At 40.6% G+C, this 23,824-nt stretch overlaps 2 protein-coding genes across 2 annotated transcripts; both read left to right on the top strand.

The window, feature by feature from the left end:
- The first annotated feature begins 5 nt into the window (after positions 1-5).
- On the top strand, positions 6-6,756 carry snx5 (sorting nexin 5). The gene is made up of 13 exons (XM_054599904.1): positions 6-142; positions 1,608-1,712; positions 1,836-1,946; positions 2,042-2,163; positions 2,278-2,401; positions 2,786-2,881; positions 2,981-3,086; positions 3,190-3,265; positions 3,353-3,392; positions 3,507-3,593; positions 4,112-4,271; positions 4,386-4,471; positions 5,414-6,756. The coding sequence occupies exons 1-13, from the start codon at positions 107-109 to the stop codon at positions 5,462-5,464; spliced, it is 1,200 nt and encodes a 399-aa protein (XP_054455879.1). The 5' UTR covers positions 6-106; the 3' UTR covers positions 5,465-6,756.
- Positions 6,757-10,542: 3,786 nt separating this feature from the next.
- On the top strand, positions 10,543-23,824 carry rrbp1a (ribosome binding protein 1a). The gene is made up of 28 exons (XM_054600472.1): positions 10,543-10,781; positions 12,853-13,568; positions 13,650-13,990; positions 15,200-15,354; positions 15,508-15,630; positions 16,184-16,336; positions 16,574-16,692; positions 16,914-17,067; positions 18,144-18,282; positions 18,432-18,613; positions 18,709-18,743; positions 18,830-18,905; positions 19,051-19,085; positions 19,185-19,266; positions 19,376-19,413; positions 19,508-19,586; positions 19,678-19,767; positions 19,893-19,979; positions 20,062-20,151; positions 20,244-20,336; positions 20,451-20,501; positions 20,604-20,684; positions 21,119-21,202; positions 21,435-21,512; positions 22,045-22,128; positions 22,362-22,460; positions 23,065-23,208; positions 23,306-23,824. The coding sequence occupies exons 2-28, from the start codon at positions 12,871-12,873 to the stop codon at positions 23,342-23,344; spliced, it is 3,429 nt and encodes a 1,142-aa protein (XP_054456447.1). The 5' UTR covers positions 10,543-10,781; positions 12,853-12,870; the 3' UTR covers positions 23,345-23,824.

Raw genomic sequence — 23,824 nt, 5'->3', positions numbered from 1 at the left:
AGTTCGTCAGGAGCGAAGCAGTCTGCAGAGGGAGAGCTTCCTGCATATAGTTTAGTTGTTTGGGTTGGTGGCCTGTTCTTGCCGTTCCGTCGATTTCAATCCCATCATGACATCCACCATAGACGAAAGCAATAAGGAAAAGGTGAGTTGAATCACGTCTTGCATGTTAATTGCACCAAAAGTCCGCCCTGGTAGCGTTACGGTGGCTCCTGGCTAAGTTGTTGCCGCTCACTTGTGTTGTTTTCTGTCTGCACAGCGCTAGCCGCTGGCTAACGCTAGCAAACGTTGTATCGATTACTTAGCTGTCGAGAAGTGGTGGTGTCAAACTGCATTCATGCAGGAAATGTTACCTGACAAACTGAACGTATACATGCACAAAAGTAAAGACAATGGTTTGCGTCAACGTTATTATGTTTTTCAGCACAAAAGACACAGAAAAGCCTGTGTGGCATAACGCTGTTCTTTCTTTTACTCTTTGACCTTTCATCGACTATTCTGCAAAGCTGTGCAGCACATTGGCCATGGACAACTTGACTTTCAGTGAGCTAAATGATTGGCATTCTGAGACTACACAACTACACCCTGTACAAGGCTCTTTGAGTTGAACAAACATCTCTCTAAAACAGTTACAAAAACACTGAACATGATATGCTATGTCATGGGTGTGACTAATAAACTGACAACTGAGTGTAAGGTTTGTGTGTGTATATGCATTCATCAGCAAGAAAGTAAACAGAAAAGACTGTTAATTCTCAATGCAATAATATAAGAGATGAACAAGGGTGAGAAACTAGTCCATAAGCCAAATAAATACTTGACTGTGAACCTACTGTTGGATTCAAAACTGCTTCCAGATCTTCTACCCAACACCCATCAGACACTTCAATCTCCAAACTCATGGAAGAATGATTTTTAAGGGCCGCTGTGCCCATTAGGACTCTTTTTTTAAGTAAATGCACCAATGAGCTCTATTGATTGAGACTATTCCCAGTCTAACATGTTTTCCATTTATATATCTAACTTCAAATCTCAGTTTGTCTTCAATGTGAAGTTGTAGCCAGTCAGAATTGGTGGGTGTTGAATCAGATGATGGCTTTTGGCTCTAAACATTGTAGCTGCTAACAGAAGAATCCTCTCACCTGTTTGGGTGTTGGTAAGCGAGGAAAGACTCCAGACAATGAGGATTTGAATTGCTGCGTTATTGGTTAAGAATCGCTGATACTTCCAAATATTTTGATTATGAATACTGATTGATTATTGGTATTATTGAACCAATATTCTAAATGCAACAGTTATGAGCTGTGTTTTATGGATGTCCGTGCTACATGCAGTCCCACTGTTTAAAGCTTAAATCCTCAGTAGCCTACAGAAACGTCCAAGAGGCAACACAGTAGATAAACTGTCAAATAAAACCAAAATAAAATTAAACGAATGGCATATGATATTGTTCAGATTGATGATCAGATGAGATGTTTGATCATTTCAAAAGCCGGAAGTGACCACAATAAAAATAATAATTTGTACATGACTAGTGATATTTTTTGTCTGTACACATAATATCAGCCATTTACTTTTTTTTGTAACCTTTGTGTATTCCTTCTCCTTAGATGCGCTCTGTGTCTGTAGATCTAAACCATGATGCCTCTCTTCTCATTGACATTCCTGATGCACTCTGTGAAAGGGACAAAGTCAAGTTTACTGTTCATACAAAGGTAAAAAAAAAAAAAAAATCCAACAAATAACTCAACTACTGACCTTAAAAGTATTATATAAGGGTATTTGCTGATATGTTGTTTTCTTAACAAAAAACACTATTGAATTATATTTGTTCCCAGACAACACTTAGCTCTTTCCAGAAGCCAGAGTTCTCCGTTCCCAGGCAGCATGAAGACTTCATCTGGCTACATGACACTCTGGTTGAGACAGAAGACTATGCCGGCCTAATTGTAAGTTAGACTTATAAAGACTATTTAACCTGTCATGAATCATCATCATCATCATCATCATCATGTAATTTTTTGTTTCCTGCTTTATCATTCAGATTCCTCCAGTGCCCCCAAAGCCGGACTTCGAGAGCCCAAGAGAGAAGATGCACAAACTGGGGGAAGGTGAAGCCACTATGACTAAGGAGGAGTACACTAAAATGAAGCAGGAGTTGGAGGCGTAAGTGTGGAAATCAACCAAAACACCATATGTGCATTGTATTTCATAGACAGTGTGGAGTTAGAGCCTTTAAAAAAAACATCTTGCTGTATCTGTTTTTTATTTTATTTTCAGTGAGTACCTGGCTGTGTTCAAGAAAACTGTCCAAGTGCACGAAGTCTTCCTGCAGAGATTGTCCTCTCACCCCAATTTAAGCAAAGACAGAAACTTCCAGATTTTCTTAGAGTATGACCAGGATGTGAGTTCCCCGTTATGCTGACTTCCTTTCCCGAGTTGTCAGTTGGAATAGAGGAAGTAGAGTTTACTGGAGACCTGTGACACATGGCTTACATCCTGCTGTGATCAGCAGTTATCCATGTAATCATTGTCAGTCAGTGGCTGTGGTGTTTTTTTAACATATCTTAGCTTAGAGCAAAAGTAGTTGTATACGGAATATCTAGTCTGATAAGATAAAGTATTTGTGGACTATATGGTGACACAATGATAAAACAAGGATGTATTGGTAAAATCACAGAATTTACTTCCCTGCTTAGTTCAGGCAACAACATATAATATACGTTTTAACCAAAAAACATTTTCCACTCATATTGACCTGAACTCTTTCTAAATTCTGTCATTTTAGCTCACTGTGAGAAGAAAGAATGCAAAGGAAATGTTTGGAGGATTCTTTAAAAACATGGTGAAGTCAGCTGATGAGGTCCTTATCTCAGGAATTAAGGTGAGGTTATTGCATGATCTACTTACATGATATGCAGCTTACAGTCGAAATGTTGTAGCCACTTCCCCAGTTACCTTTGTCTGTTTGTCTCCTATACAGGAAGTGGATGATTTTTTTGAGCAGGAGAAGACATTCCTGCTCGACTACTACAGCAAGATAAAAGATGCCACTGCCAAAGCAGAGAAAATGACACGCTCGCACAAAAGTACAACACGGTCTTTACCACGTTATTGTTGATTTTGAGATGAGTAGAATTAATTAATTTATATTTTGAATTTGTTTCGTATTGAAAATTTCTTTTATTACAGATATTGCGGATGATTACATTCACATCTCTGCCACTCTGAACAGTCTCTCTGCTGATGATAGCACAGCAAATAAAAAGTGAGTTAAATATATAATGCAATGATTTTTTTTGTAAGGGCATACTTGTGCAGAGTTTTCCATGTTATGGCATTATTTTTTTCTCAGGCACCTGGAGAAAATGGCTGACCTGTTTGAGAAGCTCAGAGTAAGTTAAACTTCAATTACTAACAAACTGAGACAGTTTTGTAAATATTTTTCTGATTTGTACATGCATTGCGTGTGCGTTGGCCACTACATGTCTTCATTTGTGTTCCTGCAGAAAGTAGAGGGAAGAGTAGCATCTGACCAGGAGCTGAAACTCACAGAGCTGCTCAGATATTACATGAGAGACATCCAGGCTGCCAAGGTGAGAATGTTTATCTTCTGCCTGCAGACAAGATCAACAGATTGACAACTTTAATGAAGTTCACATATTGCTGCAATTCAAAAACAAAGCAACCCATTTCACCTAGACAGATCAATACTCATTGAAATAACAAACACACACTGTAACAAATACTGCTATTTGCCTCATTGTTCTTTCTAAGTAGACCTGAATGAAGATTTATAGGTAAAGATGAACAGAAAATCATCTGCATTACTCAGCAGCAAGGCAGCCATTTTCCAGTCAGCATGGGATCAGAGATGTTCATATTTGTTGTATTCAGCACAAGAACTAATAAAGGATTTAGTCAAATTTGAATATTTGCATTAAAGGAGTAGCAAGAAACTGTGTTATACATAAAAGAAGTGTGTGTACTTCGATAATTAATATTTTCTATCCAGCACGTCTTTGGATATTTTCCAAATGAAGGCAAGTTATCTCTCTCTCTCTCTCTCTGTATTCTTTTTTTCTCATGTTTTAAACTATCTGGCACTTGTCAGGACCTTCTGTACAGGCGAGCTCGGGCATTAGTTGACTACGAGAACTCTAACAAGGCTTTGGATAAGGCTCGACTGAAGAGCAAGGACATTCCTCAGGCGGAGGAGCACCAGCAGCAGTGCCTGCAGAAATTTGACAAGCTCTCGGAGTCTGGGAAGAAAGGTTTGTGCATCCGGGCATAAGATATGCAGGCTCGTTCTGTACTTGCTTCCTTGTGTGTAAAATGGTATGCACTGTGCAAGCCCTTTTTTTAACCGGATGCTTTTATCCTCACAGAACTCACCAGTTTCAAGGGCAGGCGTGTTGTGGCCTTCAGGAAGAACCTCATAGAGATGGCGGAGCTGGAGATAAAACATGCCAAGGTGAACAGCACAGTACAGCCGACCGATTTTCACCCTAATGAAATATACTCTTATAACATTCTGATATGAATATGTTGATTAACTTTCATAATCGATTACCAGGGTAATAAATGTAAAAATAATAATAATAATAATATTATTGATAATGTAAAATGAATGATAAATTAGCATATCTTTTTTTTTTTTTTTTTGGATTCAAAGTAATTGCTGCCATCAGCAAAAAACATACATGGATAAGAAGTAAAAGCTATTTGGTTATTAGATTGCATAATCAGCACGTAGCAGCAGCGCTACGCCTCCACTATTTTGGACTGAATGGGGCAACTGTATTATCCAAGGACACCAGTAAAACGTCCGCCTACAAAGTGCTGCACAAAACTAAGACTAAATTCTTTCTATTCTAGTGTCATATATTTAATGCCTCTATCGCATGTTGAACAATTAAAAAATATTATAAATATGCATACTATTATAAAACAATTTACTGACTTACTAATTAGAAAAAGGTAGCCTTAAACTCCGTTTTCTTCTTGGTGCATTTAATCATTTAACTCTTTTCACACCTAGTGAATAAACTAATTCACCAAAATAAAAGACTTATATTCGGAAAGAACTGTTAGTCTGTTCTATGAGATTGACTTGAAAATGTACCCACTTTGATTTTTGCTCACCTTGATACTCACGCACTTTAAAACCTCTTGTGGATTTCTTTGTTCTAAAGTGATGGTGTTTTACAAGGCTTTTCAAAATCGCCCAGCAAGCTTTTTGGGTTGATTCAAAATTAGGATAACAACTTGTTGTTTACACTTGCAAATGCGGATTAGATATTAAAAAACATTATTGTAACTGGGATACAAGCGAGCATTTAAATGTTTAATTTGGTGAGATATTGGAAGACAGACTATTCTTAAGTTTTAATAGTGTTTTCTCCTGTCTCCACAGAACAACGTGACTCTACTGCAGGGATGCATTGACTTGCTCAAGAGCATCTGAGAAGTATTCAAGTATTCCTGTCCTACCATCACCAAGTGACCAGTCATAGCAAATGGGAACCTGGCGTCCCCGGGGCCTTGCATGGACACGTTTCCAAACCCTATCTCTGCTACCACCCATGGGTCTGATGCCACTTTAAAACCCTGCACGAGACCAAGTGTCTTGTAAGCAGAATGTCTTCATGTTTACAGATTCCCTGTCCTCTGGTCCGTGGTCCATCCTTTTCCATTATTTATGGAAGTCTTACTCGATGTGAATGACTCTGGTGAAGGAGGCAGCCAACATTAAGGTCTTCCATTCCTTTGCAGCACCGATAGAGGTGAATTTTCTTTTTTTCCTAATTTCTTGTTTTTTAATTTTTACATTATGCACATATGCCTTTTTCATATTTTGCCTCCCTACATTTCGACTCAAAGCTCTGCTCTCGTGTACACTTTTAAATACTTTCTTTTTAAGGGTTATTGCTTTTTTTCCTTGCATAGCCATAACCTGAGTTTTATGATTCATATGCTCAATCTTTTGGGGCTTTTTTGTTTGGTAATGGAACAGTTTGACTGAAGCAAAACTAGTGCCTGGGGGAAAAAACATCCTCATCATCTGTATTCCTGGGCTCTGAGATAAGAGTACAACCAAACCAACCCTAAGAAAAACTCATGACTGACATACAAGACAATACCAATCATCCAAGATCAAATGTTTTAAAATAGCTGCACTTCACCTTCGGAATGGACAGTCAGATCAGTCCCCAAATTATTGTTTGTAGGAAGTGGCCTCAGATGCCACAGTTATGAAAGATGCACATTCTTTTTTTCAAATATTGATGAATCAGAAGATTTCAGCTCGAGATTGGTGGTTGTTTGCACAATGCATGCGTAATACCCCTCCACTACATGTATCCTGTCCTCAGCAGCTTCTTCACCCCAACCAGCTCAGCCCATTCATTTTTTGGTGTGTAATTCTTTTTGTTTTTCCTTATTTTGCCCTATATTCCTCTTTGTTATTGATGGGGTCTCATGTATCAGTCCTGATATATTTACCAGATCCTCTACACATTTTGTTTATTTAAAGAAGATATAGAAAGATGCACTAAGAAGATAAAAAAACAAAAAACACTCTGCAATCATGACCAGGCTCAGTGGAGTGTTAAAATGCATTATAGTTTTTTAAGAAATTGAATGTATTTCTAATGGATTCCAACTGTGTGAATTCCTTTACATTATGTTTTCTTACAGAACATTAGCCTTTTTATAAATTTGTAACAATGGCATTGAATAAATCCTACTTTCCCAAGATCGATTTGTGACATTGTGGTTTTTGTTTTGAGGTTTTATAGCTTATTTTTAAGCAACAAGAAAACACATTTTCTGTTGTATGAAAATGCACAACATCTGTACTCTAAAGAGTGCCCTATCATACCACTAGGTGGTGTTATCTATCTATCCATGGCATCCTCTTTCCATTTAGTTTTCCTGTGTGGGGCCTTGAATTTCAACACAGCTGTTTGCACAAAAGTTTGTGTTAAATCCATTCACCACAGTGGATCCTGTGAAGGGACTCTCTAGTGTATTAGGTACGCTATGAGGAAATGCCAGAGTGATCATGGGAATCACTACCATTACCAGAGTGCACATTTCAAGTCCTACTTCATGAGTTGCACTAAGCTACATGACCTAAACAAGTACTACTACAGCCTATGTAAAACTCTGGTTAGATAAATATATTTATATATATATATATTTATATAAAGACAGCTAGTGTTTTTGAATTGTTTAAACCATTTTTAAGCAATTCTTTTTTTGCATTACTCACACATATACAGCGGTGAAAGGTTAAACCTAAATGAGACGTGGAGAAGGAAAGTTATAATGATCCCGTGCATGGACAGTATACTATACCTGCCCATGACGGATTTGTCAATATTGACATCGCTAATAGTGCAGTCACAGTGAACTTGTTTTGTCGATTCACTGATTGGATGGAACCAAAAATGAGAGCCAATGAGATTATAACACATTATCAGTGACTGATAACGTTTGCCAACTGGGATCAGAGCAAACAGTATTTGAAGGCATGACAAAATAAATATTGCTATTATGTTTCCAAAGAACAAGGCCTCCTTAAGGCCCAGACATTAAGGTGATACATCTGTTTTAAGGGGCTATTGTCACGTAGTTACTTGTAGAGAGCTTATTTCACTTCACTCTATGAAAATGTGCAGTTACTGATCTGAGTATATCAGCGTGAAACCGAGAAGTATCGGTGCTACATTTAGTCTTTTTCATGTTCCGTTTGCGTAGCTGCTGTTTTATTATGATAAAGAATTTACTACGTTCTCGTTTTAATTGCAGAAATAAAACTTCTGAGGCAATAATGCACTGTGTATAATGTGTCTGCACTGGAGTAAAGGAACCAATCTGCCTGCTTCAAAGACTTATTCTGCTGACTTAATGAATTTCCTTATCTCCCCTTGGGCACGCTTAGATATTTTGCAGGCTCTAAACATGCGATGAGTACCATTTTGCACATTTTCAGAGCTTTTGGAGACATAATCAGTGATTGGCCATTAATAATTAGTTCAACTCAGTCTGGATGATCCCAAATCTTTTAGAATCCTATTAGACACTATTAGACTATCCGACCTAGGAATTTGAGAATGCATAATGGAAAACTTTAACCAAAAGGACAGAGTAAATAATAGGGGAAAAAGTAATTAGTTCAGATGTACCATTTCATGCTGTGTCATGTCATGAAATACAGGTGTTTCTGAGGCTTTAAGCACTTTGACTGAGGTCATGGATAGGTGAACTCTAAAGAACCAACATCTTACTTACGCTGACTGGTCCTGTGAAAGCACCTGCCTCATGTCCCACAGCTTTACACTGTTAAACTGAAAAGTCATGACGAATGCAAACAGAAGGAGGAGGCATGAAGCATGAAGGCCTCCTCAAATAGAAACCGTGTCCTCTGACGGGAATCACTCTAAGTAAGTGCACCTGCAGGGCTTGGCGACATAACTAAACTTTCCGAGCTTCCTTAGTGAAAAAGAATGTGATACCTACGTGATATGCCCATCAGATAAAATGTACACACAGCTGCGGATTTCTTCAATCCTTTTCCCTACCTGTCTAGGTAGGGAAGTAGCATGATACACAGTAAGTGTAAAGGCAGACCACCAACTCAAGGCGTAGAGCTCATACTGTATAGCTCGCTGAAGTCACCCATCCTGCCTCGAGACCCACAAGTTTCTCATGTTTGTGAATTACGTTTGGGAACTTATTTGTTGAGAATTTACATAATATTGAAGAAAATTACATAATTCTTTCTGCTTCTCAGAGAATCTCGCAATAATTTTGTGTATACAATCTGAAGGAAAAGTATTTTCTTACTTCAATAATGCAATTCTCTCATTAACACGACACTGAACAGCTCAAAGCACCAGAGGCCAAACCTTTTCTAGGTCAGTATGCCCTGCCCTGCTCAGGCAGTCTTTTGCTTTCATGCGCACAATACAAACAATCTCAAATTATTAATAATTGACATGCATAGACCAACAAGTACTTAATCACGTCACACTACAGAAATGCTCTGAGCGCGTTTAATCATTCATATTTGACAGCAGTTCTTGCAATGCTGTTTGTAAGCATAGAGCTAGTTATCGTCTTGATTATCACAATATACAAATACTTCAGCAAGACAGAGCTTATTGAATAAAAAATTCTCAGACTTTTGGTAGCTCGCACACAAGCAGCAATCCAAGGTGTCAAGAATCATGAACTGTCAGTCACATAAACTTGGTACAAAATATTCACTGTTCAATTCCTTCAAGATGTTGTATTTTTGAGATTTGAATAGTTAGGTCATCTTTCTTTAAATTTTTATAAAAAATTTGGGACATTGTTATGTTATGTATTATGTTATTTTCTCTTTATTAAGTATTGTGAGGTTAATGTCAGGTTTTTGTACAACACAATTTGTTGATGAGGACATTCTGTGAGTGTGACCAGGCTTGAGCAACAAGTGTGTCCACTTAACAAACTGTTTATTAAGCAGTTTCAGGAGAGTTATTTATTCTGAAAAATGTTAAATGGATGTGTCAAGTATGCCTGGCACATCCATTTAACATTTTTCAAATAAATAACCCAGGTAGGTCCTCATTTCAATGACAGTCATCTTAATTGTGACTTACAAAGGCACACAATGCCCTCAAATTGTTTCCATGCATCACATTAACACAATATAATTAAAATCTCCCTGTGCTGGTTTTTTGGGCGTTCAAATAATAAAGGGTTTGGAAAACAAAACCTCAAAGAAGGTCTGTCACTCACTAGTGCTAACAATGCACATTCAGGCGTGGCTAATGATGATCATTTCTGGAAAGCCTGTTTCCTTGTTTGTGTTTCACTTCTGAATGTGAAATGATCCTGCTGCTCTGGTCAATATAGTAGTGGAAGAAAGATAGGCCTATATAGTTGTAGTAGAAAATAAATAAACTATAGTTTTGTTCAAACCCACAGGACTCTATTTTAAATTCAATGAAAATATCAAACTTCCCAAAGATACTACAAGTGTGGGGCTTCATTTTGAAATGTGTACAAAAGTATGCACATCTTGAACATATCCATATGGCAACAAAACAATTTCGGCTTTTGTTTTATTGTAAACATCATATAACTTAATAGAAGAGCTAGAACAGAACAATCTGATACATTGTGCATAAATGATACAGACAGACAGTTTGGATTTGGAACAATGTGATTTTAAACCAAAGGGGGAAACTCGAGTTTTTTTGCAAACAAAACTACTACTGCTACGCTGTGTTTTCTTTAAAATACATCAAGTATAACGTCTAGCAAAAACAGCACAAAAATAAGGGAGATTAAGGTCGGGATCCTACTTGAGCACTTTTCTTGAGTAGGCAGGCGTTAGAGTACACTTTTAACAAACCTTTTGTTTGACTAAGAACGCTCCGGTCAGATGAGCCCTTTGAATACACATAGAAGACTCCAAATCCCAGCATGCTCACTTCCGGCTGGAGTGCGTTCCAGCCAATCAGAAGCGCTCTGGATTCATGGCAGCTATCTGGGGCACGGGGCCAGCACGTCTAGCCAGCTCGAAGTGCCACGACTTCACAGCAGACCACGGATTCTCCAGCGGAGTGAGGGGGGACAGCATTGGGAAAAAAAAGCTAGTTAGCTAGATAGCTGGATAAACAGGCGGTCCTCCACAGAAGTCATTTCAGCGTACAGGTACGAGTCGACGCTGTTAGCTCCCTCTCCATCCCGTTGAAGCGAGCAGACGTAGCGGCATCACCAGCAGGGTAAGTGTGGGAGTCTGGGGGGGTTTTCTATGTATTTGAGCTAGCTTGGGAAGCTATCCAGCGCTAACTCCTGAGCTGACAAATAATACAGAGAGGCAACCGGTTAAAGTGATGTTAAATGATCCTAGAGTTTCCCCCTCACTGGCTACCTGGTTTACCATTGTGTCATATCTTTCGGAGCGCAGTTTGGTCACGTAAACCCACACTGATGTGCAGGACGATAGCCAAGTTCATTGATTCATAGTGTTAGCTATAATGCTAGCTTCCAAGTAGTGATTGGAAATATTTCACTTAAAAAGTAACTGCACGGATTGCACACACTCTTTTTGTTTTAATGTATTTTTTAACACGTAGTGTGTCTTAAGGTGTCCCATTTGTTGTCTCAGTATTGTCCTTTTAGCATTAGTTTGATAGGGATTTAAAATAAAATAAAAAAACTACCTGGGAAGTTGGTGGAAGTCGATGCCTTTTAAATTAAAGTAAGTAAGTATTAAAGTGTGAACTTTTTTGTTAAGTTTGCGCGTTTATTTATCACGCTAACAGTGTGCTTAAAAAGTAATGAAAGACCAATACTGTCTTGAAAGGAAAGAAAAGATTTACATATTTTACCTTCATTGCTAAAATAAGTTGTTAGGTTTTGTTGAGAACTTGTCCATGTACTAATGCAATACTCATTATACTCGTATAGTCCTATCTCCTATGGACCTTGAGATGCACTTTCATCTTCGGGAAGTTGCTCTGAATCAGTTTTCTTGAAGTCGTAATACTCTTGACTGGAGATGTAGTGACGTGTGACATCACAGAGCAGGAGGAGGGACAAACGCGTCTCTTTCGCTCCAAGAGATTAGACCCTGCAATGGACATGGACTCTGGACTCTGGTAGCTCAGCAGTTTCCCTCTACCAGGTCACAATGTTCGTTTGTTTTAAAACAGTAAAGCTCCACATTGCATTTATGTATTTTCTGATGGGATAAGATTCCTTTCCATAATCTAAACGAGGTGGTAACTGATTGGGCTGCAAGAATACATCAAATAAGAGGTTGTAGTGAAGCTTAGCTGCTGCCCGCCCACAATCACCCCCTGCAGGCTAAACATTCTGGGTTGTGACAAGAGCCTTGAAGTGATACACTTAAATATGCTTAAGTTTTCTGTTAACAGTGCAGTCACCACCAGCCAACCGCAGGAAATTGTTGCAGTTGCTGGTAATGCACTGGTTTTCTAAAACCCCCTTTGCCTCTGTGGTTTGGATTTTGTTCCCTACCGTAAATTTATATTTTAGGTTGGGTTTTAATTATAAATAGCTGATTTGTCTTGAGCCCCTTTCACACATGCACTGAAGTCCATAATAGCTCAGATAATTTTAGCAGCTTTTGAGTCTTTTATTTTTTTTGTAATAGTTGTTCTGGCAAATTGCCTACACATGATCAAATAACCTTTCCATATCATTTTGTCAATGGCTAAAAATAAATTATAGGAGGAACAATTACAGAAATGGCAGGTATAATGATGTTTGTATATGTATATTAAATAGTTATTGTTTATCTTAAGGTAAAAAAAATAATTTTAATGTGCAAAGAAATAAATACACCTTTGATACAAAATACTGTCAATTCGACGGCTCTAGTTAAAAAAACATATTTTTTATAGAAACAGGCAAAAGGATTGTTTCTATTATATGTTTTAGGAGAGGGGATTCTTAGCCATGTGTCGATATTTAATTGTATTTATTTTGTATTAGTTTGTATTAGTGCTTGTACTTGCCTCAGAAAGCTCAGTGTTGGACTTAAAAGTTTATGGGGATAATAGTGACACCATGAGGCTTTTGAAGGGAAAGGCTGTGGTTGTTCTCCAGACTGCACTTATCTTAATTCTATCTCATCAACTACTCTTTTAACACAGCTGCTGTCAGTTCAGTTTCATTTCTCAGAGGCAAATAGAAATACTGTTGGTGGTATTACAGTTTTGACTTGCCTATAATTTACTATATGTTCTTTTTTCTCCGCCTGTTTGAAATCTCAAATATTATTGTTAGATGTTTACTGTATTGACAAGTCCGCCACTTTCGTTTTAGGTCAACTGAAATTGAAACATGGATATCTACGACCCCCAGACCCTTGGGATAATGGTGTTTGGTGGATTCATGGTGATCTCTGCTCTCGGGATTGCTCTTGTCTCCACCTTCTCCATGAAAGAGACCTCTTATGAGGAAGCCCTGGCCAAACAACGCAGAGAGCTGGGTAAGATACAGCCCACTCGCTCTGACAAAAAGAAGAAGGACAAAGTATCTGAGAAGAAGGGCCGTGGAAAGAAGAAAGAAGAAAAGCCCAATGGAAAAATCCCAGAGCCTGAACAAATTGAAGAGGAAGTTGAAGCTGACACAGTCATTGAGCATGCTGCTGCACCAGTTGTAGCTGCTGCCCCTGCCCTTGCCCCTGAAGCTGAACCCGAACCTGAACCTGTCCCTGATGTCAAGCCAACTGCAGCCCCAGCACCAGCAGGTGTCGAGCCAAAGACTGCTGCCGAACCAAGCCCTGTTCTTAATGAGCCCTCACCTGCACCATCACCAAAAGAGAAAAAGAAGAAGAAGGGGTCTAAGGTTGAGCCAGCCCCACTCGTGGCTGCCTCTGCACCCGTCAAGACCTCCACAGTCCCTCCATCAACCCAGACCCCAATGTCTGCCCCGACTAAAGCAACGGCTCCATCCTCTGCATCTGCCCCAACTAAGTCTGCCCCAGCATCAGCTAAGTCTGCCCCCGCGCCCACTAAGTCTGCCCCCGCGCCCACTAAGTCTGCCCCCGCCCACTAAGTCTGCCCCCGCGCCCACTAAGTCTGCCCCCGCGCCCACTAAGTGCCCCCGCGCCCACTAAGCTGCCCCGCGCCCACTAAGGCTGCCCCCGCGCCCACTAAGTCTGCCCCCGCGCCCACTAAGTCTGCCCCAGCATCAGCTAAGTCTGCCCCCGCACCCACTGCCCCCGCACCCACGAAGGCTGCCCCTGCGCCCACGAAGGCGGCCCCCGCGCCCACTAAAGCTTCAGCAGCCCCAGCCAAGTCTTCACCTGCTCCATCCAAGACTGCCCCAGTGCTGGAAGCTGTCACTAAAGAAGTCCCAGTGATGGCAGTGCCCCCAGTGGGATCTCAGCAGACCCCTGCTGTGGCAGGAAAAGTACAGGAGCCCAAGAAGAAGGCCTCTAAGAAAAAGACTGAGCCTGGTAAGCAGATATGTTTTGAAGATATCCATTTATCATTTTGCAGTTGTAACTGTACATTTTGTTTTAAAAAAAATAAAATGATATACCTCATGTTATACTTATATTTCTGAAGCGGTAATCAATGATTACACGGTCTATCCAAAATACAGATGTTCTTAGCATGGGAAAATAATAATAGAGATAGTTCATCATCTTTTAGGAACCTGTCAGTCGTTGCTTAAAGGCTCGGAAGGATGTCACATAACCTGCAGAGCGACTGTGGCTGCTAAGACAAAATAACCGCACAACTGTACACTATCTTTAGGTGCTTGATAACTTTCCCTCGGTCATATTTCAATATTCTTACACTGATTTTTTTCTTTTGAACAAATAAATAAACTGCATTTTAAAAGATGCTTGTTATTTGGTCTCAGCTAAGCCCGCTGCCACATGTCCTTCCCTGTTAAACCAGTCATTGTTTGTTCAGTGCACTGTTTGAGGACTGGTGGTGTCAGCACCATCGCTTCTGCAAGTCTCTGTAAACTATACTTGCCCACAAACCCCTTCTCTGCATAAAAAGGATCAAAGCCACTGTAGTCTATCAATATGTTGCTACACTAGAACAATCATTGTGGAAATGATCCTTTTGCTTTGAAGCGGAAACGGTTATCTAGGCAGAAACTTCATTAGCCATAACACTGGTGATAGTATTCGAGTGTTTGGAGGTGGAGTGGGGACATGTCTGTACATTTGCACATGCATACACTCACAATCTCAGGCAGTAATGGCCTGTCAGTACTGATGAACTTCTAGTTGGAAGCTTGGAAAGTAGTGCCAATGGCTGTTGTGGGTGATGTCCGGCATAGAGCACGCCAGCTTGTCCAAACACCACTGCCCTGTTTGGTTAGCTGACAAAGGCTCTCAGTGCCCTTACAATGGGTAGGGAGGGGAGTGGGGTTTTCCTTTGCCCGAGGCTCGTCTCCGCCTGGTGCCACAGTGCCCCGTCTCTTTGCCGTCCGAAGTGCCCAGGGGCCCAGACCCAAAGGACAAGTCACAACCTTGTCCTTTTCCTGTGGCAGTGTAGGAATTCAGACTTCACTGTGATAGGCTAATGAGCTTCAAAGGGGTCCGACTTTACTAGTGTTAAACATGAAATAACCTCTGAATTCCTAATATTATGCCACTTTCATTCTGGGTTTCCTTGAAATGTTTTTTTGATTGTCTCCATAGTGGCAGCGGTGGATTCTGCTGATGCTCCTCTGTACCTGCCCTACAAGGCTCTGGTGTCCACCATCAGTAGCATGGTGTTCAGTGAGGTCGAGGCTCATAGGCTCATCGAGATCCTGTCTGAGAGAGTTGGAATCATTCAGGACACCTGGCACAAGGTAATGGACACGGCGGTCAGTGATGAAGACACTTAAAGCTTAAGTAGCTGTAGTGTACAGGCACTCGCTCGTTCACTGAATTAATACATTTTTAGACTTGAAGGAAGACCCACTTTATTTTTGATGTCTTTCTGTGTACGTACATGTTTTTAGGCCACTCAGAAAGGAGACCCAGTGGCCATGCTGAAGAAACAACTGGAGGAGAAGGAGAAGCAGCTCGTGGCTGAACAAGAAGATGCTGTTGCGGCAAAGAATCGCCTCAGAGAACTCACCAAGGTTAGACGTACACGTGTCTGTAGCCCTGCTGGCAGCCCCATGAGACTCCTAGTACTCATTTCATCAGAAAAAAACATTGTGGGATAGATAAATCTAATCTTTTTATTTAGCCAATAGTGTACGTTGGCCTGGAGGTGGCTGTGGATGAAAAACCCTGTAACTACCTGAATGAAAAGGGTTAATTTTATAAACATGAACTTGCACTGACATTTGCAGCCCTCTTCATCTTCTGTCCTGAAGGTGGCACTAGAGGAGTGTAACATGGTGACTGCAAGTCATGACTTGCCCATGGGCCATTATCCATTAAAAAGCATTACGGCTCCCTCAAATTAACTGTTATTTATCTCCTGTACTATCTATGACAGCCTATGTGTAACGCTACATAAAATGATCCATCGCAAATTTCACAGAAATATATTTAGCATTTATTACTTTTGACATTTCACTTTTTTCTCAGTGTGTAATCATGTTGTTGGCATTAGAGGAAACTGGCTCTTTGCTCTATGGCCTCAGAATCTGAATCTGTTCTGACCATGCCTTTCTGTTTCATTAGGAGCTGTCTGCTGAGAAGTCAAAGGTGGCCAGTGTGGAGACGAGGCTGAGTTCCCAGCTGAGCAAGAGGGAGCAAGAAATGATTGCTCTGCAAGCACGCATGCAGGCTAGTTACCAGGACCATGTGGCACAGACCCAGGGGCTCAATGCTAAGGTAAGTTGTCATTTAAAGTACTACAACTTCTTGTCGTCTAAATAAGATGAGTACATTTCAGTTTGCATTTTGTCCTTCTATTTCACTCCTGGTCATTTAGCTACCAATTAGAAGTGAAAATGCATATTGTTCTTTTTTGTGATTAAGTTGTCTTGACAAGGATTTAAAGCAGCTGTTCAAGGGGCAAGACTCCAACGTGGCTGCTTGACTTAAAAAAAACTTGAAATATTGTTACAGATTGTCAGCCTGCAGGACCAGTATGAAAAAGGCCCCAATGCCCAGCTGGCCCGTCTGCAGCAGGAGAACTCCATTCTCCGCGACGCCCTCAACCAAGCCACTAGTCAGGCTGAGAGCAAGTGAGTGTTTCACTGCAACAGTAAATGAGAAGCGGTGATAAATACTGACACGCATTTTCGCTCTTCATACTGATACTAATTAAAGGGAAAATGAGTGCAGTGTGTACAAATTCAAAGGGTTGTTTGAAGTACCAATCCTGAAGATGTTTTTGAGGGATTTTCCCTAACTCCCCCTCTCTGTGTCTTTCCTTCTGCATTTCTGTCTTTCATTCTGTCCTCAGGCAAAACGCGGATCTGGCCAAGCTGCGTCAGGAATGCACAAAGTTAACCAAGGAACTTGGAGAGAAGACCGAAGGTCTGCTTGCCGATGAGCAAATCAGGAAAGGGCTAGAGGCCAAGCTCTCCGCTACAGAGGAGCAGCTCTCCGTGCTGCAGGTTGGCCTGGCCTGTGGGAACTCCACATCATATCTTTTTATAAATTACATCGGACATGATCAAGCCAGTTAGTTACAGAGTCTCTTCAAAATGCAAGCTAAGACCTCTCCCACCTTTATGCCAACCCTCTAATGTTAGGGGGAGTTTAATTGCCTTGTAATCACGTAGCTTGGGGCTGGGTTGGAATGTAGCCATACGATAATGGTGCTGCAGGGAAAATGCTTCTCAGCAGCACCACCTGGAATGCGTGCGTGTCCGAGCACCTTTCCTCTCCAGCCCTCTGTAGAAGGCTTGGAAAGAGCAGGAACAGTCAAAAGGTGTTTACAACGCAGGGCATTCAGACATGAGCTACATCCCTGTCTAACATTATCTGTTATTTATTTATATATATATATATATATATATATATATATATTATTTTATTTATTTTATTTGTCAACCTACACAGTCACTCACTGATGGAATGTTGTTAGTCTGAACTATTACGGGTTGTGTGGTGCAAGTGAGTCAGCACTTCCTGACACTCCTTAAGTTTTCCATTAGTTAATCATTTACTAAAATGCGCCTCACAGTTTATGGTCTTCAAACATGTTATGCAATGGCTCAGGCCGTCCAGGCTGTACAGATGATATGCTCAAATTATTCAAGATGGTTCTTTTCTAATTTCTTTGAGTTGAGATGAAATGTGTTGCAGGACTGTCAGCCTTCTGTCGACACAAACAATTAGCTGCTTTGACTGAGTCATAGAAGCACAGGCAGGCTAATTATTCCAAAATCCTCTCAAATTCAAAGCACTTTCCTCAAGACTCTTCCCCCCAAAATAACCCAAATAATGGCTTGACTGTTAAAAATTGTTGTATTTTCTTGTTACACAACCAAACCAAATGATATTCTGATTGTCTAATAGGTGGATTATCTGTCAGTTTTCTATCATGGTTTACACTGAATTTGTCGCCATATGATATTTAAACAGAAATGCACAGATTTTTTCTTTTGAATCACTGCTGCCAAGTAGGATCATGTGAATCATTGCTGCCCCCTGCTGTCTGACACGTCGCGATCATTGTCGTTGTTAGGCCAGCCATGGGGAGAGTGAGCAGGTGTTGCAGAGAAGATTGGAAGAGGTTTGCGAGGAGCTCAGGGCGACACAGAGTAGAAACAACGGTCTGCAGGCCAATTTGGACAATGCCCAGCAGGACAGCAGCACACTCTCAGGTCAGAGAAAGGGGAAACTAAGTCTTAATGGTTACCAGCTGTTAAGGCTTAGTAGTTGGCATCTGGAAGTTAAAATGTTAAATGTAGTAGCTATATCACAGGATACAAAATAAAGAATAAATTGTGAGTGCTGTGATTCATCCCTGCAGATTATCAAGTTCGTATTGGGAGATTGGAGGCTGATATCAGTGAGCGCTCTACTCAGGTGGATGCCCTCACTGTCCAGCTAGAGGAGACACAGGCAGAGAAAAGCCAGCTTGAACAGCAGGTGGCGTCCATCAATTTACTGCTAGAGGCCAATCAGACCAAAATGGGGGAGGATAACGACCAGGTAGGACAAACTTTATTAGTACGATTTCTCTGAAATGGTCAGAGGCTTGAAGACGCAGTCCCCCCTAAGCATGTTTGTTGTGTCTGATCCGGCAGGTGAGTGCTGAAGAAGTGGAACAGCTTAAGCTGAGGTAAGTGTCTGAGCCACCTCTCTCCAGAGTCAACATCAAACCCAGAGCTTTTCCACGTATTGATTTATATGCTATGCCTTCTGCAGCCTTCAAGAGAGAAACAACCAGTTGAACACGCTTCACGAGGAACTGAAGCAACTGCAATTGAAGCAGGAAACTGCTGTAAGTGTTGCAAACATCTGTTGTTGGAAGTATTACCAAATGGAATCACTTCTCGATTATTCAGGGGAAATATATATATTTGTTTTTATTATTTGTAACGTGTACAATGGCACTACTGATCAAAAATAATCTGCTGTTCTAACAGGAGAACACTATTGCGCTTGAGCAAAGAAATAAGAGGTATGGTGTTTTTTGCTGTCTATGTATTTGACTCAAATCTTATGAATTTGCCGCACCTTTGTTTGCTGTGTTCATCCAAACTGTGTGTCCCTTTTTTAGTGAGGATGTCGCCCTTATCACATCGCTTCAGGATGAACTTAAAAACCTCAAAGAAGAAATGGTGCAACATGACAACACACCAGTAAGTGTACCTCTCAAAGTGTTGCTTGATTTTTCTTCTAGAGCCGCCATGCAGGAACAAAAAAAAATATTCTCACTGACTCATTTGCATGTCCACTTTGTTTCAACAGTCAGATACCTCCACAGAGCTGGGACTGCTACAGAGCAGGTAAATGGGTCTTGGCAAATAAAAAATGATCAGTCTGGCATATTGTTAGGTCTGTTTTAGATCTCAGTTTTGACTATTTTGTTTATTTGGCTAGCCTGGCTGAGAAGGATGCCCTTGTCACATCTCTACAAGAGCAGCTGAGAGAAGTGGGAGAACAGACGGCCGTTGATGCAGTAAGGCTCTCTTTACACACTAGTGGCTTATCAATTGAGACGGCTTTCCGCTTAATCACCTTCCTGATTATGTCATCCATTGTTTCAGCAGAGTGTAACGGCAGATCTGACAGCTTTTCAAACTGAAACCAAAGAAGCTCTCCAGACACTCTTCCCACAGATACCCGTAGAGACGGAGCAGGTAGGAAAATAAGTTTTCCCAGGAGGAGTGGCTGAATATTTTTTTATTTTGATGATGTTGGTCATTATTCAGGAGAATAATGTGCGCATGGATTATTTATGCCTGCTTTTTTCCCCTCACTTTAGTCCAACTGGTTACAAGTATTTACACAGAAAGCTCAGGAGGCTCTCAGCCAGCAGAGCGAGGAGTCTCAGTCAAGCACAGTGTTGCCTGTAAGCCACATCTTTATTGACTTACTTACCATGTACACTATACCCAACAGAACAAGTTCTGAATGTGTTTTCTTTTTCTCAGGAGTTGCTCCAGAAAGTGAAGGAAGCTGAGGAGAGCCATGGCTCACTTCAGGCTGAATGTGAACAGTACAGGACAGTCCTGGCAGAAACGGTTAGTGATCTAGGATTGTGAAGCTGAAACTTCAGTATAAAATAGGGTTTAATTTATTCAGCTCATTTAATCCCGTTTCCCCTCTATTTTAGGAAGGAATGCTTAAACATCTTCAGAAGAGTGTGGAGGAAGAAGAGCTGGTATGGAAGTCCAAGATGGCGAACTCAGAGGAACAGCTGAGTGTGGTATGTAATAAAACCTCCTTGAAATCACTATGAATTAGAATTTCTTCCCACCAAGTCCGGGTCCCCTTTCCATGTTGTTAAAACCTGACAATAGTCCCTCTCGCACATTACCAGGCTTTGGAGAAGATCAGCCAGCTGGAGGCAGAAAACCAAAGTGTAGAACAGGTGAAGATTGTTTCCACACACATTCCACGTTTAAATTGCACCCGGGATGTAAGCTAGCAGGTTAGAAATGTGTAAACCGGTTCATTTTGGTTCTCGTTGCAGTTGAAGGAGCAGATGATGCTTCTGGAAGCCCAGCTGGAGAAGCAGTCAGACAACCTGCAGACCTCAGAGGAGATGGAGCAGGTACATGAGCAGGTTAAATCTACAGATCACAGCAAACTCACTGGATCTAGCACTGCTCCTAAAAAAATCTTGATGTACTTTTATGTATAAGTTTCCCTATTAATGAGATGGACTCTATTACTGTTATTTTTTTTAATTGTACATTTTTACAGAAGCAAACACGCATTTTCTATATTTGTCTTTACTATTTTAACATTTATTTCTTGTTGTACAATATTTCGGGGCAGTTATATTTTGGTTAGAATTGTATTACTTGATTAGGTTTGTCTAGTTAATGAAATTGGGAAATGGTCGTCAAGATAAAGAATTCCTTCTTGATGTACTCTGTGTGGGAGTTTTTCATGAAATCCAAGACACCTTTCACATTATAAAGAAATCAACCTTTTTAAAACATAACCTGTTTGAAATCTGTCTACGATGTGCTCTGTATTCAGCTGAAGCTGCAGCTTGTGGAGTGTCGGAGCCAACTGGATTTGGCCCAGAAGGAGGCCCAGGCACACAAGGAGGAGCTTGCTCAGGTGACTTCACTGACATAACCTGCTTTCCTGTCCCCAGGAAGTACATTATTTACACAGTCATACACCAGAGTAGCAGAGCTGGAAGAAGACATGGTATTTATGAGATATGAAGGAATTTGTGGAAATCCCCTTTTTACCTACACAACCAACAAGATTTGGTGTCGGTGACGTGTAACACATAGGGGATTCATGGATGGGAGGTTATGTAACCAGTGACGGCTTCCTGTTTCAGGTCAGAGAGCAGCTGGGCGAGATCACGATGCAGGCTCAGCGAGAACAGAATGGCCCAGCTGAGGCTCAACCCAGTCAGGTCAGGGTGCAAAAGTCACAGGGCACCCTTCACTTCCTGTCAGAGAGTACTGGACAGGGACTAGGACACTTCTTTTAAGATTTAATTTGTTACTATTTGTTATTAAATAACTTCTTAAAAAAAGCCTTGTTCAAACCCATGTCCTAAATCAAGGATGTGGCCACAGTTCACGGATACACATGACCCTTGCAAGTCTTCAAGTCTGTCCAGTATTCCTCCGACACAGCGGCTGATATGCTAACCACTGTTTGCACTGACTGAGTCGACATAACTCTAACCACTGCTTTTTCTTACTTTTTTCAGCATGCTCACTTCTCTCTATTTTGTACGATTCTTAACATCAACAGTTAACGTTTGTGTTTGATTTAAGGCTTTCCCCTGAAATAGACTGAGGCAACTAACTTGGCACATAGGTCGAGCAGCTTGTGTGTGTTTGTTTGTAGTGCTACTGCTTTTGCACAAGAGTTTTTGCACAGACTCGAATTTGTCTCTATGTATTTATTGTGTGTGTGCCATTTTTGTCTTCCATCAGTTCCAGAACAAGTTGAGCCAGACAACTGAGAAGCTGCACGGGGAGGTGGCTCAGAGACAGCAGCTTTCAGAAGAGTTTGAGCAGGTAAAAACTATCGTGTTGTTATCACGGTACAGACCCGCTGCGAACATTATAGGTTTTGTGTATGTGTGTATCTGTGTGTCTCAACCTGCCTACTGGCCTTGAAAGCACTTAAGTTGTGTTTTTTTTGTTTTTTTTTAATCAGTGCTTGTGTGGACAGGAACCCAGTTTTCATGTGTGGACTTGGCCTAATAAACTCTCAGTAGATAACATCAGTGTGTATTGTCAACCTCTAGGCCCAGAAGACTATAACAGAACTTCAGGCTCAGCTGGATCTTCTAAACGCTTCTGCGGACTCCCCACATGCTGACACAGAGGATGTCGCACAGCTCAAGGTGCGGTTACAAATGACGAACAAAGAATTCAAACGTTGAACTGTGATTAATGCTTTCATTTTTTGGCAGTCCTGGATTTTTTCCTAACCTGCAGACCAAAATGTTGTCCTGCTCCTAATAGGAACGAAACTTGAAAAATGTATTCAACTCTTCTATGACTGCGTCATTAAACTGAGCTTTTATTTTCTATAACAGTAGGTCTTTTAAGTCTATTAAGTACTCTTCTTTATTTATTTTTTTGGAGGCCCAAGTGTTCAATATTTAATAAGACATTATGAATAAAATATATATGAATGGTTACATACTCAGGCCATTACTCAATTCTCCAAACATTTTTAAAACTCTGCGGTTATTGCAGATTGATTCATTTAATTCAATTTAATATAACGAAATGTCCAATGGCAAATAAATAAATACTGTAGGATTGATTGATATTAACATAATTGCCTATTCCTGTGAAAAGACGCAGGACTGAATTATTTAAATTTAAGGGTACAGAATGTAGTTTGTATTTATTCCATAACTTATGAATTTAAAAATGAAACAACTTGAAACTTTTTCGCCTGGTGCTTTAAAGTAATGTTTGCCACTGCTGTTGGAACAGGAGCGGCTGGAGAAGGAGAAGAAGCTGTCCAAAGACCTTGGCCAGGCGGCCACCAAGCTCCAACAGCTACTCAAAGCCACTCAGGAGCAGCTGACCAAAGAGAGAGACACAGTGAGAACACTACAGGAGCACCTGGAAGGCAAGGTGAGACAACCGACGTGGTAAGACTACAAACGCAAACTTCTAGGCTCATTGTTTTAGTATGCTTATCAATTTTTCACACTATATTTCTGTTTTCAAGGGAGAATACGTGGAGCTGAAGGAAGGAACGTCCGTCTGAGAGGAAGTTCACTGCAGACACTACAAAAAACTGCCAAATATGCCTTATGATTACCATAGTTATGCATTCCAAAACTATTTCTTTCTTGTACTGTAGTTGATTGCATTTGTTGCAACTGTAGGAATCAAATGTTTGATATTATGAACATTTTTAAAGTAAGATTAGAGGAGGTCGTCCTGCTACAGTCTTTATTGAAACCCACATTCCATAAACAATTCTGGCTATGTCAGAAGTTATTTATCCCCCTGCCTTATATTCCAGACATTTACCCATAGTTCAGTGTTAAAAAGGGAAACAGATTGTGCGTCAAACGTACATCAACCTGTGCAATTACTTTGTATGTCTTTTCTATGTGGTTGAATGATGGGAACATTTTATGGTTCAATGTTTCATTACCATTAGGGCCTGGTCTCCTCTGTAGCTGGCTGCCAATTAAACACATCGAATTTGTATGAATGAATAAACTACATTGTAGCTCTA

This window comes from Anoplopoma fimbria, chromosome 6 (genome assembly GCF_027596085.1).
Source record: "Anoplopoma fimbria isolate UVic2021 breed Golden Eagle Sablefish chromosome 6, Afim_UVic_2022, whole genome shotgun sequence".
Taxonomy (NCBI): Eukaryota; Metazoa; Chordata; class Actinopteri; order Perciformes; family Anoplopomatidae; genus Anoplopoma; species Anoplopoma fimbria.
This window is presented reverse-complemented; position numbering and strand designations above follow the sequence as displayed.

Excerpts from the sequence above, each read along its gene's own strand:
- snx5 (XM_054599904.1), top strand. The coding sequence starts at position 107 with ATGACATCCACCATAGACGAAAGCAATAAGGAAAAG. Across the intron at positions 2,402-2,785 it reads TCTTAGAGTATGACCAGGAT|CTCACTGTGAGAAGAAAGAA; the intron begins GTGAGTTCCCCG and ends CTGTCATTTTAG. Across the intron at positions 2,882-2,980 it reads TCCTTATCTCAGGAATTAAG|GAAGTGGATGATTTTTTTGA; the intron begins GTGAGGTTATTG and ends TCTCCTATACAG.
- rrbp1a (XM_054600472.1), top strand. The coding sequence starts at position 12,871 with ATGGATATCTACGACCCCCAGACCCTTGGGATAATGGTGTTTGGTGGA. Across the intron at positions 15,631-16,183 it reads GCCTCAGAGAACTCACCAAG|GAGCTGTCTGCTGAGAAGTC; the intron begins GTTAGACGTACA and ends CTGTTTCATTAG. Across the intron at positions 20,685-21,118 it reads CCTCAGAGGAGATGGAGCAG|CTGAAGCTGCAGCTTGTGGA; the intron begins GTACATGAGCAG and ends CTCTGTATTCAG.